At 45.1% G+C, this 13434-nt stretch overlaps 1 protein-coding gene across 1 annotated transcript in view; it reads right to left on the bottom strand.

The window, feature by feature from the left end:
* The window catches only part of col17a1a (collagen, type XVII, alpha 1a), a 35662-nt gene that overhangs the window by 12468 nt on the left and 9760 nt on the right, over positions 1 to 13434 (bottom strand). Inside the window, exons 14-40 of the mRNA XM_018750799.2 lie at positions 12485 to 12643; positions 11958 to 12044; positions 11024 to 11161; positions 9639 to 9866; positions 8982 to 9020; positions 8830 to 8856; positions 8642 to 8668; positions 7878 to 7940; positions 7523 to 7627; positions 6388 to 6450; positions 6142 to 6177; positions 5996 to 6049; positions 5514 to 5549; positions 5256 to 5291; positions 4580 to 4642; positions 4410 to 4445; positions 4135 to 4206; positions 3617 to 3643; positions 3491 to 3526; positions 3271 to 3306; positions 3060 to 3131; positions 2912 to 2947; positions 2689 to 2775; positions 972 to 1040; positions 541 to 582; positions 395 to 457; positions 143 to 202 (exon numbers count right to left, since the gene is read on the bottom strand). Coding sequence (XP_018606315.2) covers positions 143 to 202; positions 395 to 457; positions 541 to 582; positions 972 to 1040; positions 2689 to 2775; positions 2912 to 2947; positions 3060 to 3131; positions 3271 to 3306; positions 3491 to 3526; positions 3617 to 3643; positions 4135 to 4206; positions 4410 to 4445; positions 4580 to 4642; positions 5256 to 5291; positions 5514 to 5549; positions 5996 to 6049; positions 6142 to 6177; positions 6388 to 6450; positions 7523 to 7627; positions 7878 to 7940; positions 8642 to 8668; positions 8830 to 8856; positions 8982 to 9020; positions 9639 to 9866; positions 11024 to 11161; positions 11958 to 12044; positions 12485 to 12643 — 1797 coding nt within the window. The remainder of the gene's footprint in view (positions 1 to 142; positions 203 to 394; positions 458 to 540; positions 583 to 971; positions 1041 to 2688; positions 2776 to 2911; positions 2948 to 3059; positions 3132 to 3270; positions 3307 to 3490; positions 3527 to 3616; positions 3644 to 4134; positions 4207 to 4409; positions 4446 to 4579; positions 4643 to 5255; positions 5292 to 5513; positions 5550 to 5995; positions 6050 to 6141; positions 6178 to 6387; positions 6451 to 7522; positions 7628 to 7877; positions 7941 to 8641; positions 8669 to 8829; positions 8857 to 8981; positions 9021 to 9638; positions 9867 to 11023; positions 11162 to 11957; positions 12045 to 12484; positions 12644 to 13434) is intronic.

Below are 13434 nucleotides of genomic sequence, written 5' to 3'. Positions count from 1 at the left end.
CCACTCAAAAAGTAAATTCTCATTTAATTGTGCATGGACAGAGGAGGGATTTACATTCTCCAGCCATGTGTTTGGACCATGACTCCACAGCAAGGTATGGTCTGGATCATGTACAAACTAAGAGTCCATACATTTAACCTACCTTTCTCTCCTTTTGGACCAGGTGGACCAGGTGGCCCTGGAGGTCCAGCGAAGAACGTTTCTGATCAAAAGCATGAATATATCCACATTTAATCAAACAACAGTCTGAGATCTGACTGAAACACTCCTGTAAAGGGTTTGTTTTGTTAGCTTGAAACACAAATGTTTTGTAAAAAATGAAAAATGTCTTTTGCATTATTAAATTTGCTTTTTAAAATATTTATAAGACCAACCTTTTCTTTATTTCACGCACCTGAAGTTGGGACAAAGCTTCCTGGCTCTCCTTTTGCTCCTCGGGGTCCAGGATTACCAACTCCTGAGGAGCAGCTCTATCAGTCATTTCCAAATTTAGTATCTGAAATCTTCTGTCAGTTTTACAAAAAAATTAACTGTGCATACCTGGCAGTCCTGGTAGACCTGGAGGACCTTCTTTTGCTTCTCCTAGGGAATAATGCCACGAGCATTTTTGAATTATGTGTTATGTTGTATCACCTAATTTCCATAGACAGAATGCTGGCAAGGTGTATATATTTCATAACCCAAAAACATCTTGACATGTTGAGACGCAACAATAAACACAATTCACTGAGTGATTGTGGTGAAGGAAGTACAGTTTTGAAGCACAGAATTCCATTTTTATCTGTACTAGCAATGAAAACCTGCACATGAGGCAAATCCTTAACATAAGATCTTTCCTTTTTAGTGCCAAGCAGTAAATCATTTCTGTAAGGGTGGCCAGATACAAAAGTGATTTACACAGTGCTAGAAATGCTTTCAGTCAAGGTCATTTAAACTTAGAGGAGAAACTGAATGGAATTCAGTGAAAGGACCTGGAGGGCCAGGTGGTCCGGGGGGTCCCGGGGGTCCAGGTGGTCCAGGAATAGGAGCTGCAGATTGTCCTGAATGGAGTTTGTGGGTGGCAAAAGGACAGGAAATGATCAAGTCTCTTCTGATCATGCTCTTTTGCACCATGTCAACAGGTGTTCAGAACTTTATACAGTTCATGAAACAAGTATTAAGTATTTGTATGTAGCATCATCTACAAACTGACAATTACAGATCATTGAGGAAAAAAAGCATCAGCTAAATGACTAAATGTAATATACTGTACAACTTTACACATACAGAAAGAAATTAAGCTGTGTACTGTATATGCAACCCACACTTGACTTGCTGAAAGCCTGAACTGTGCTGCCATAAAATTCAAGGTACTATATGTGCTTATAATTTTTTAAATTAAATTGTTTGAGCTCTACCCGTCAGACAGATCCTACCAAGTGGTCTGGTGGGGCCCCTAATCATCCTCTCAGCCTCTCTCAACTAGTGTTCCACAGAGCTTGGTACTGGGCCCTCTATTCTTCTCAGTCTACACCTCTTCCCTCAGCCCTGTCATCATCTCCCACGGATTCTCATACCAATGCTACGCCAATGATATCTAGCTCTTCCTCTCTTTTCCCCTGCAGCTATAGACATTTTTTCTCACACTGCCTCTCAGAGATCTCTCCCTGGATGTCTGATCGCCACCTATAACTCAGCCTCTCCAAAACAGAGATCCTTTACCTCCCAGCTGGTCTGTCCTCCTGCTGAGAACTCTCTGTCAAACTGGACAACTCACAGATTTCGCCTAACTCCTCCGTTAAGCATCTAGGAGTGATGATTGACTCTATTCCGTCTTTATCTCAGCACATCGAAGCCACAACCCAGATCTGCAGATACATCCTGCAAAACATCCGCAGGATTCACCCCATCTAACAAAAGACTCTGCACAACTACGTGTCCAGGCCATGGTGACATCCTGTCTGGACTACTGCAACTCTCTCTTGTCTGGCCTTCCTGCAACTGCCATCAAACCTCTAAAGTTGACACAGAATGCTGCTGCACGAAGTGTGTTTGACTTGCCAAAGCGTTTGCATGTATCTCCTCTACATGTTTCTCTGCATTGGCTTTCTGTAGCTGCCCGGATTAAATTTAAGACCTTGGTTACGGCCTACAAAACCATCAGTGTACCTGCTCCTCAGTGTCTACAAGACGTGATTACTCACTACACCCCAACCAAACTGCTACACTCCTCCATCGCTATTTGCTCGGTGGTCCCACGAACGAAAGGTGCAAAATCAAAACCACAAAGGTTTTCTGTTCTGGCTCCAATATGGTGGAATGGCCTCCCTCTCTCACTTCAGAACTGCTGAATTCCTTTCTACATTTAAGAAGAGCCTCAAAAATCACGTCTTTCGGACTCACTGCTCCCCTGATCGTGTAAGTACTCAATAATAATTTTAATGAATTCGTTTAATGATGGAACAGCCAATATGCAGCTCCTCGTGTAATGTATACTGATCCGTATGGTGGTGTGTGACAAATGGACTGCGCTCAAGAATCACATGTTGGCATCCAAATCTGTCTTTCTGTTGAAGTAATGCACTCTTTGTATTGTTCTCTGCGATGCTACATGAATAAATGTAAATGTAATTTCACATTTGCAAACATGTATCAGCTGTATATTTCACATGTACTTGAACTGAACTTCAGCTTTTGAGGACATTTTACCACTTTCAGTTTGGGCAGATCTGACTGTTCCAGTGGTTTTTACAGAAATCCCAGGCTCTCCTTTATCTCCTTTCTCACCTTTTGGGCCTGTACAACAAGTTAAAAACATGTCAGCAAGTAGAAATGGCACATCTGTGGTCTAGAGATATGTATACGTCTGAAGTGAATTCCAAAAATATCCCCAGCATCCATAAAACCCAGTGCTGAGAGTGCTGTAGGTTACCACGTTCTCCAGGTATTCCAGCTGGACCAATGAGACCTGAACAGACAAAACAAGAGAGCAAAGTTCTACAGGGTAACCGACCCCAATGTCAAATGAATGACAGGTAACCAAACCCAAGATGATGTATTTGTTGCCTGCACGAGCCTACCTGACAGTCCTGGAGGACCAGGGGGACCAGGGCTTCCTGGAGGTCCAGGGATCATGACAGAGTTGGAGCCAGCTGGGGAAAAAGGACAAGCTCTCCTTCAGTATCGTGAGACATCACATGAAAGAATTATTATTTTGAAACAGTCTCTATGATAATAAATAAGAAAACCATCAACAATGCTAAGGTCCCAAATAAGATCTTGTTATTTTACCTCCAGTCGTGATTCTTCCTGGCTCTCCTGGTTCACCTGAGACAACAAAATGCATCAAAATGCAGCCTGTGTACAGTTTTTGACAAAAATATCTCTCCGAATAGCACTTAAAGAAACAAGTCTGTGAATAAACCAAGGTGAAATGTGAATGGCATTATTGAGCAAACAAGACAAAAAACATTCTGCCCATAAATGCATTGATTAAAAACAAAAATTATACCTTTTGCTCCAGGATGGCCTGGACTTCCTGGTATTCCTATAATTTTCATTTGAAAAACAAATATTATCGTCAAACCAAACTGAAATTACCATTAAAAATGATATCTAAAAAACTTCTATAAAATACCTGGTGGTCCCTGAAGTCCTGGAGTGCCTAGAAATAAGAGTTTACATTTTTAATTTGGTATTTTTTAAAAAAGGATATATGAAACAGATACAAATACTTGTTTTTTGTTGCAATGACAACTGATACCAGCGCGTTGCCTTCATAACAACTGGATTACGTGGATTGATTTGAGACACGTGTGGTGGAATGGATAAGGGGGGCATGGTAGTGCAGTGGGTTGGACCGGGTCCTGCTCTCCAGTGGGTCTGGGGTTCGAGTCCCGCTTGGGGTGCCTTGCGGTGGACTGGTGTCCCGTCCTGGGTGTGTCCCCTCCCCCTCCGGCCTTACGCCCTGTGTTGCTGGGTAGGCTCCGTGTGTGTGGCGAAATGGCAAAAAAGTTGGTAGTTTATGTAAAGACCCTGGTACAAAATTAAATGAGGTATTTATTAAGGATCACAGTGTATCCTGCCTTGTGCTCTATGCTGGTCGTCAATAATAAATGTATGAACGACAAAGACTCGTGAAGTGACTTGTATTACCTGGCATCCCAGCATCCCCAAGCGGACCCTGCGGTCCTCTGATTCCTGGCAGTCCAGTTGCTCCTTGCTCACCTGGAGAGCACAATCCGTCCATTTGTCTTCTTTATAACTAACATTTATTTTCTCTAGTTGTGTGGGGCTGCTAGCTGGTGTCTCTTTTCCTGTACCCTTTGCCTTCAACATTAATTGAAGGACTTTGACAAAACCTTGTGGACACAATATAACACTTTTATACAAGCTGTAAAACACATACAGTGGACAGCAGTGACATGTACCTCTAGGGCCTTTAGCACCATCTGTCCCAGGGCTACCTGTTAGAAAAATCACAATCAATTCCCATGAAAGGTCATCCCCAATAGTGTCATGTGCGCTCAAAGGTTAAGAAGCAAGAAAAAAAATGATTAATGGTTCACAAGACCCATTGTCCAGAGATCTGGGTTCTTACCCACAGATCCTTTCGGTCCTTTTTCACCAGGTGGTCCTGGCAAACCCCTTTGTCCAGGGTCACCTTGGGGACAAGGGAGTGTACTCATATGAAACCGATTGTCTTACCCCAAATGGAAAAGAGTTACACAAACTGATTGCATTTAAGTATCTCACACGTACTTAACCCACACGTAAACATTATGTAAATACACACTTCTAAAAGAAAGTGTTTTAAAACCATAGAAGTGCTGGTAATTAAATTCTAATAGCAATCGTCTGGAAAGCCTCCATGTAAAATAAATAAAATATCCTTTTGAAAATATTCTTCCAATAAATTTGGAGAGCGATGGAAATAAAGAATAATATTTATTTGCAAATAGGGGGTGCGGTGGCGCAGTGGGTTGGACTACAGTCCTGCTCTCCGGTGGGTCTGGGGTTCGAGTCCCGCTTGGGGTGCCTTACGACGGACTGGCGTCCCATCCTGGGTGTGTCCCTTCCCCCTCCGGCCTTACGCCCTGTGTTACCGGGTAGGGTCCGGTTCCCTGCGACCCCGCATGGGACGAGCGGTTCTGAAGATGTGTGTGTGTGTGTGTGTGTGTGTGTGTGTGTGTGTGTGTATTTGCAAATAAGCTGCCTCCTTCCTTTAAGTGTAGAATCACCCACAGTGAGCAGGACAGGAGACACACGGTTCGCACCTGCAGGTCCACGCAGTCCTTTCTCACCCTGGTCGCCTTTCCAAGAGACACAAACAGCATTTAATAACAGGCCAGCCAATTTTACACCATTTCACTGCACAATTTCTTTATACCGGGGAACTACACATACAGTGGACTTGAATTAATAATCAAATACAAATGAATAAAGTCATATTGTAACTTTGAACTTCTAATAGAGGGACAAACTGGAATGTCGCATCCTGGTCGTCTGTCTGTGGTTCACCCATTTGTTCCTACCTTTGAGTCCTGTGGGCCCAGCAGCCCCTCTCTCTCCTGCCAGGGTACAAAATACCTCATTACACCAAGTATACAATGAACATGGTTTATTTTGTCAGGGAAACAAAAAAATACTCTCGCTAGTGTCCGTCTTTACAGCACTAAGTCATTGTAAGGCTAAAAAAAATTGTTTAAATATCTAAAACAAAAGGAGGGTGCGGTGGTGCAGTGGGTTTGGCTGGGGCCTGCTCTCTGGTGGGTCTGGGGTTCGAGTCCTGCTTGGGGTGCCTTGCGATGGACTGGCGTCCCGCCCTGGGTGTGTCCCCTCCCCTCTCCAGCCCTGCGCTGTGTTGCCGGGTTAGGCTCTGGCTCGCCGTGATCCCGCTTAGAACAAGCCGTTTCGGACAGTGTGTGTGTGTGTGTGTGTGTAACAAACATCACAAATATTCCAAAACAGATTTTTCAAACTACTGTGCACCTCACTATGAGCCAATACATCATACCTTTTGGTCCAGGAAGTCCAGCTTCTCCTCGAAAACCTTGTGGACCTGGTGCACCTGTCATTCAGTAGTACGATCTCAAATCAAATTTGTGCCGTCTCAGTGGCGATCAACAAGTCGACACTGATCAGCAGCGACACGTCACTCACCTGGCGCACCTGCAGGACCACTCCTGCCATCAAAACCTTAAGGAGGAGGAAATTGTAAAAGTACAATCACTTTGCAGGATCAGTGAAAGGCACTTATGGTGAGACTATTAATGGAATCCATAACAAAGGGCAGGTGACACAGCAGGAAAATATCATTTGTACTTTACTTTTTCTATCATGGGCTTTCTAATAAAATCTTCATTTGCACAAAATTATTCTATGAATCTCCGTATTTAATGGTTGTACCTTTGGGCCCCATGGGTCCAACTGGTCCAGCAGGCCCTGGAGCTCCAGGTTCACCTGGAGAGCCTGGAAAAGCAGGAAGACAGAACTTCACATGAGATGTGTGTAGATGTGACCTAGGTAACCTACTCAGAATGATCTAGGGAGCTGGATGGAGCTGATCCATTTGCAATCCATCTCTTTCCATGACGTCTGTCATTGCCATTTGATGACTGTAATGAATGTCTGATGAATGTCAGTCACATTTTTTCCCTTGCCATCCGGTGGTAGGTGAAAATGGTGCTTTTCACCACATATCATTTATTTCCTTCTGAACAATTCAAATATCCAGCTATTATCCAGGGAGTGCTGGGTGTGAGGCAGGGTACACAATACACAGGACAGCAATCCGTCACAGAGTAATTACACACACGGTAAGGGTGATTTAAAGTCACCAGTACACCTGAAACATGTGTTGACGCTGTGGGAGGAAACTAGAGCACCTGGAGAAAACTCATGAAAACACAGGGAGAAGATGCAAACTCCACACAGACTGAGCTGGATTTAAAACCATGTGCAAACCAACACCGGAGGAGATGGAAAGTATCAGTGCTACCTGCAGCACGACTATACCATTTGACTGAACTATTATATCTCCATCTGATATTCTTAAACTATCTCTTTCCACTCAATATATGAAAAGTTTAATATTTCACATTTATTTATTAGACACTTTTCTCAAAAGCGACTTCCAACAAACTCTATATAGTGTTACTATCAGCCCACACACCTTATTCACCGTGGTGACTTACACTGCTAGATACACTACTTATAATGGGTCACTCATCCATACGTCAGTGGAACACACACACTCTCTCGGTCACTCACACCCTATGGGTGAACCTCAACAGCATGTCTTTGGAGTGTGGGAGGAAACCAGAGCACCCAGGGGAAACCCACGCAGACACGGGGAGAGCATGCAAACTCCACACAGAGTGAGGGGGGATCAAACCCATGTCCTCTCACACTACCCAGGCGCTGTGAGAGAACAGTGCTACTCGCTGTGCCACCATGCCACACCTTTGGGCTGACCTACCTTTAATATGAGATTAATATTGGAACTTTAGAAAATGCCTTAAAAATAAAGTACTGTCCATACCTTTGTCACCTTTCTCTCCAAGTCCAGGGGATCCCACATCACCTCGGGGACCGGTTGGCCCATCTCGACCCCTAGGCCCAGATGGGCCCTCGGCACCAGGTTCACCTAAACAGAAAAAAAACCATGAATTATGTAATAGAGTGTAATGTCTGTTAAAGTAAGCAATATTTAAATGTACCAATAAATAGTGGAAAAGTGTTAATAAAAATAGACTTAAATACTTCTGAGCAAATCAATAAATCACTTCAATGAAAAATCCAACCTTCTGACCTTGTAAATTACATAAACCACTGTAAACTTCACCATATCATAACCAGTTATTTCCATAGCCAGTCCATCTTTGCGTGCTGTTCACCTGGATTTCCTTTTTGCCCTTTGGGTCCTTCCTGACCCGTGTGTCCCATCTCACCAGGACGTCCTGGGGGATAGAAGTGAGAATGAAAAAAAAGATTCCCATCATCAAAAATCAGACAGGTAGATGTGGTGAAGAGTTAGTGTTATGAAGCAGGTCGTACAGGTCACACATTGCAGTACATACTGCATGTGAGCTCATTATTACTGTCACGTTTCTGCCCGGAAAGTGGGTCATCAGACCCAAGTGCAGCGCAGAGGTGCACAAGGCGATGGGAGGATCTGAAGGTTGTGGTCAGGAAACTAGCAAGGGTCACCGAGGAGCAGACGTCGTTACGAGGAGAATCCGAAAACCGTGAGTCGAAGATCAGGCAATGGGTTGAAGGAAACGGGGAAGACGAGGGGAGTCAGGAGGAAGAGGGTCGAGGAACGGGAGCTAGGACAGGGAAGTCAGGAAAGGTAAACAGGGCGATGCGAGAAGCGCTGGTGAGCAGTAAGGCTGAACGTGGTTCCGGAACGTTCTGAGCTCCGGGCTGTCCTTTTATGCATCTGGACCCTGATCAGCTGCAGGTGTTCCTCTTTGCCGAGGTGGAAGGCGTGACAAATACTGTACATTCACAGTAATATTAAAAAAAAAACATTTTTTTAAAAAAAGACATAATTTGAAAGCCATTTATATTCATTTTCTTCCTTAGTGGAAGCAGGGAAAATGTCACCATTGACAACAAAACTGTTACAATGTGCAAGAACCATCATTTCAGTCCCTACCTGGAACACCGGGGAACCCTGCATCACCTGAAAATCAGTCAAAAAAACTGTATTACGTTCATCTCTTTATTCCCCAGTGGTACGTGGCGTTTCAAATAGTAGGGATCGACCATTGAGATATCTCTTGAAAGATCGGTTAGTACTGCTTTCGGTTTACCATACATGATTAGAGCAACTAGAATACTCACCTTTGAGTCCAGGATGCCCTGGTTCTCCTTAAAATGAATTAAGCATATGGCAAAAAATATGGTCAACTGGGTCACATGTAAGAGCAGCATATACACAGCAGGCAGATCAGCAGTCGCTCGGTCAACGTGGGGAAATGTGCTTCGGTTCTTACCTCTGACTCCCGGATCTCCCTTTTCCCCTTTAACTGAGGCTGTGCGGAGATTGCAGAGAAAGAATTCGTTCATGTTTGTTTGGGCCAACATGGAGCACAGCCAATACCGATACTAGTTCAATTGATTGTATGAAGATTAATACAATTCCAGTAATCCTTCCATCCATTCTCTGTCCCGTGTAAGGTGTACATTACGTTACATTTACATTCATTTATTTAGCCGACTCTTTTCTCCAAAGCAACTTCCAATGAACGCTTCGCAGTGTTATCGGCCCACACACCTTATTCACCGTGGTGACTCACACTGCTAGATACACTACTTACACTGGGTCACTCATCCGTACATCAGTGGAACACACTCTCTTTACTGTACCCTGCCTCATTCCCTATGCTTCCAGGATAAGTTCCAGACGGCCGAGTCGCTGCCTTGGACCAGCAGCTACTGATAATCGATGGAAGGAAACGCTATGCTGAGCTGAACAAAGGACTGAAAATGCTGCGATACGACCAGTGGAGCTACAAAATGCAGTATTTAAATAAATGCATCAGTTGAACCTTTAATGAAACGCTTTTATTTGGTGTCAACAACAATGAGTCCTAAAGTGCCAGGGTGTGATTCCCACAGTGTACAACAGGCTGCCGTGTAGGTCCCGGTACCTCTCAAGGACTCCGACTGCAGTTCGGACCGAATCAGCTGCTGAACGGTTCTCTGGAGCGCAGCGCTGTCAGTGACCGCGGTGCCCAGGTTAACAGTGTTGTCAGAGCTTCCCAGGGAGGTGTCAAGCGGGTCTACAATGTTGAGAGCTGACAGGCGGCTCGTCCGTGCAGAGGAAACGCCCCTTTCCAGGACATCTACACGGGCCTTCAGAGCCTTCACCTCCTCCGCTGTGGAAAGGGAGATGAAGCAAAGCGGGAGAAAGAACAGCAGACACGTTCACGTTGTTCTACCGCTGCTGGACTTACATCTGCTCGTTTGGAATCTCACCCTTAGCAAAACCGAGACCAACTTCCATCTCTAGCCATATTGCTGACAAAGTGGTGAAAAGGAGAGGACACAAAATGCTGCGTCTGAAACCCCCGTAGGAAGCATCCTGTGCTGAACTGGCTCAGTGGTGATCATTCCCAGATGGTCAAAGCCCAATAAATGGTATTCTCATCCGCTGCTGCTGGTATCTCTGGAGGTTGTGCCCACTCTAAGTCACACCCACTGGTGACCTTCCCACAGGTGCTCTAATCCACTGAGATTCGCCTCTACGTTTATTACTCTTCGTACACTGATCCGAACTGAGTGGTGGTCCCACCCATGACCCATGTTTATCTACAATCTGCTGAATCCCTCTCGGCATTCAAGACAGGTTTCCAATCACATCTCTTTCAGACCTACTTCTCTCCCGATCTCCTAACTGCACCATAAAGTTACATCACATCACCTGTCACACTCATATGCGTGTTTCCGATCACTTCTACCGGCAGCCGTTCACTACCGAGCAAAAACAGTGGTATTGGACCAACCCCTCTCCTACTGGTGAAATTCGTTTGGGTTATTGCACATCACTTTGGAGAAAAGTATCTGCTAAATGAATTAATGCAGATGGCATGCGCCGTAGTCGTAATTACAGCCTGTCTAGAACCCTCCGCTAGCGTGGAAGCCAAATTCCATGGCCGGGTCCTGGGGGCGGGCAACTGAGGATGTTTATGGGAAACATATCATTTCACTAACAGGATGTTTCATTATGTGCTTAGAACATACGTGATGGTTTCGCATTAGGGACGCGGAGAGCCGATAGCCGAAAGGCCATTCTAAATCCGGGTGATATGAAATAATATTTTCCTGTGATTTGGGAATTATGCTGAGCTATGTTACCTAACTACTATACAAGACAGCCCGAACACGTCTCCAGTGTGAGCGTTCCACAGTTGTCCTCACTGTCACCCTTGCAAGTGCTCGAATAAAGGCCGTGCCGAAGCATACGCGCCGTGGACCGCGTATACCATGACAGGGGCCGCTAACGTGTCGTGGTCCTATCCGCTGGCGGTCTTACCCAGTGCGATCAGCCCGATGAGGAGCCCCAGGAGGAGCAGCAGGCTGAGCAGAAAAGGCAGAAGCCACTTCCACCAAGTGCAGCAGGATCCTACCCCGTAGAGACCCCCTGCAGCCCTGTCCTCCTCCTTGTGGATCTCTGGTCCAGTAAACAGAGGCCATGGAAATGAGCGCTCCCAGAGATAGGCCTCGGCCCGAGATGCTCTGCTCGCTGTTTTGCGCACGTTAAAGAATTTCAATAAAATAACTCTCCACAACTGTATCATTTCACTATTTGACCTTTTACCTGCACGTGTTGCCTTGTCTTTCACTGATACCCTTGAAGACTCCGCAGCTACTATGAAAAAAGAGAAAATAATTCAGATCATATACGGTATTTAAATAATTTATTTATATAGTACGACATACGGAATCACACACACACTGTGTGAAGCTGCTCGTCCCGAGCAGGGTCGCGTCGAGCCGGAGCCTAGCCCGGCAGCACAGGGTGCAGGGCTGGAGGGGGAGGGGAGACACCCAGGATGGGACGCCAGTCTGCCGCAAGGCATCCCAAGCGGGACTCGAACCCCAGACCTGCCACCTAGGAGGCCCTGCCCCCCTAACATACATAATTCTACTACTCATTACTAATTACTACTATTAATACCCTTATATTTGGGACTCTTTTGTATTTTGTCTTCTCCTTCACAGTCTCTATATTGTTATAGTGAGTTTTGTAGCCATTTCCAGTATGATATATATTGGCCATAAAGAGTTCTGAGTTCTGATATAATGAGATACGACTATATATAATTAGAACAAGTGAGCAAATACCTTTTCCCCATGTACAGGTTGAATTTCAGTTCATAACAGCATATATGTGTGAGTACTGCTCCCACTGTACTCTAACACTGTATTTATGGACAAGTTCTATGTGACGCTGGTAAAATCCTCACTGTAAGAGTCCCTCCTCAGAGCGGCAGCTTGCGAAGAGCTGGTGCATTTCATTTTCTCCCTCCTTATGGAGTCTTCGGAGAAAGAGGCTGCAAGCGACACAGAGAACTGGTAGAGCACCAGGAGATGTGATGTGGAGCAGCAAAGAAGGCTGAGTAATATGTCCATCATAGTGATATCTCTACTAATCTGCTTTTCAGATTAATAACAATGGAAGGCATTAAATATGGCCAAAATATCAGGAAAAATGATTTCACATTCCGTTCATACTGCTGAAGACCATTTTACCAGTCATCCATCCATCCATCCATCCATCTATGATTTTACATAATCAGAAGCCTGTGTATCAAACAGCATAAAAGTGCACAGAGGGCTGTGTGTAATTGAGAGATCATCCCTTTTCCTGTGTATTTAAAGGGACTTTTCAGAGCTCTCTCCTCAGACTTTCAGGCTCAGCTTCCACCATAAGATGGACAGGACGCGTCTCGTGACTCCAGGGACAGGTCTAACGATGGGAGGGAAGCCACACCGGCGCCGGCGGACGTGGAGGCGGTGAACTGCTTGCCGCTGTCCTTGGACACGACGAGGATCTCGGCGTCCTTCTTGGCGGGGCCGTTCTCCTTCTCCAGCAGCAGGAACTTGTAGTCTTTGAGGAAGACGTCATCGGTCTGAGGGCTGCTGGGATCTGCTGGGAGCACCAACACGAAACATCATTGATACACTGTAGATGAACTCACATTTTTTCACTGAGCTTCATACAGTAGTTTCTTTCAGTTCCATTGAGTTTATTTTCGGAGAGCGCTCTTCTCTCCAGGGTGACGCACCGTGCTGAACAAAGTGAGGGGAATGGTCCAGTGTTACGGGGTGTGATAAGCAACGGTTACAGTTCACTGTGGAGAACGCCAGCTGGCAGCTCATTTGTACCTGAATTTATGGTAAAAAATGTAGAAATATGTCACGGATGCGCTCTTCGACAAATCCGAACAAGTTCAGATTCATTGTATTTGACATGTGCTGGTTTTCCATGTGCTGGAGTTGGGAGACAGTGTGGGGTTTCTTCCGGTGCTGGAGTGACTTTCCTCCGGGTACTCTTGTTTCCTCCCACAGTTCAATGTGCACTTCAGCTGGATCGTGTGTGTGTGTGTGTGTGTGTGTGCTGTATAGATGGGTGAATGACTGTAGAGTTTCGTGCAGTGTATCTAGCATGCCGAGTTAACGTGGATAAAGTCATCAGCAAAGAACTAGTTAATGGTTGTTGTAATTGGTTTTGGAGAAAAGTGTCTGATGAATGAATTCATTTACATTTTTCATATACAGCTCTGTGCAAAAGTTTTAGGCATTTGGTTGTGGAAAAAAGCTGTAAAGTGAGAATCCTTCCAAAAATAATGCTCTTAAATAATAAACCTCCTACAAAGCTTAGTAACGATCCATCGTCAACAATCGCTTGTGCTGAGCGGGGTCACGGTGAGTTTGGCCGGA

This window comes from Scleropages formosus, chromosome 16 (genome assembly GCF_900964775.1).
Source record: "Scleropages formosus chromosome 16, fSclFor1.1, whole genome shotgun sequence".
NCBI lineage: Eukaryota > Metazoa > Chordata > Actinopteri > Osteoglossiformes > Osteoglossidae > Scleropages > Scleropages formosus.
Note: the sequence above shows the minus strand (reverse complement) of the source record. Positions and strands in the feature narration are given on the sequence as shown.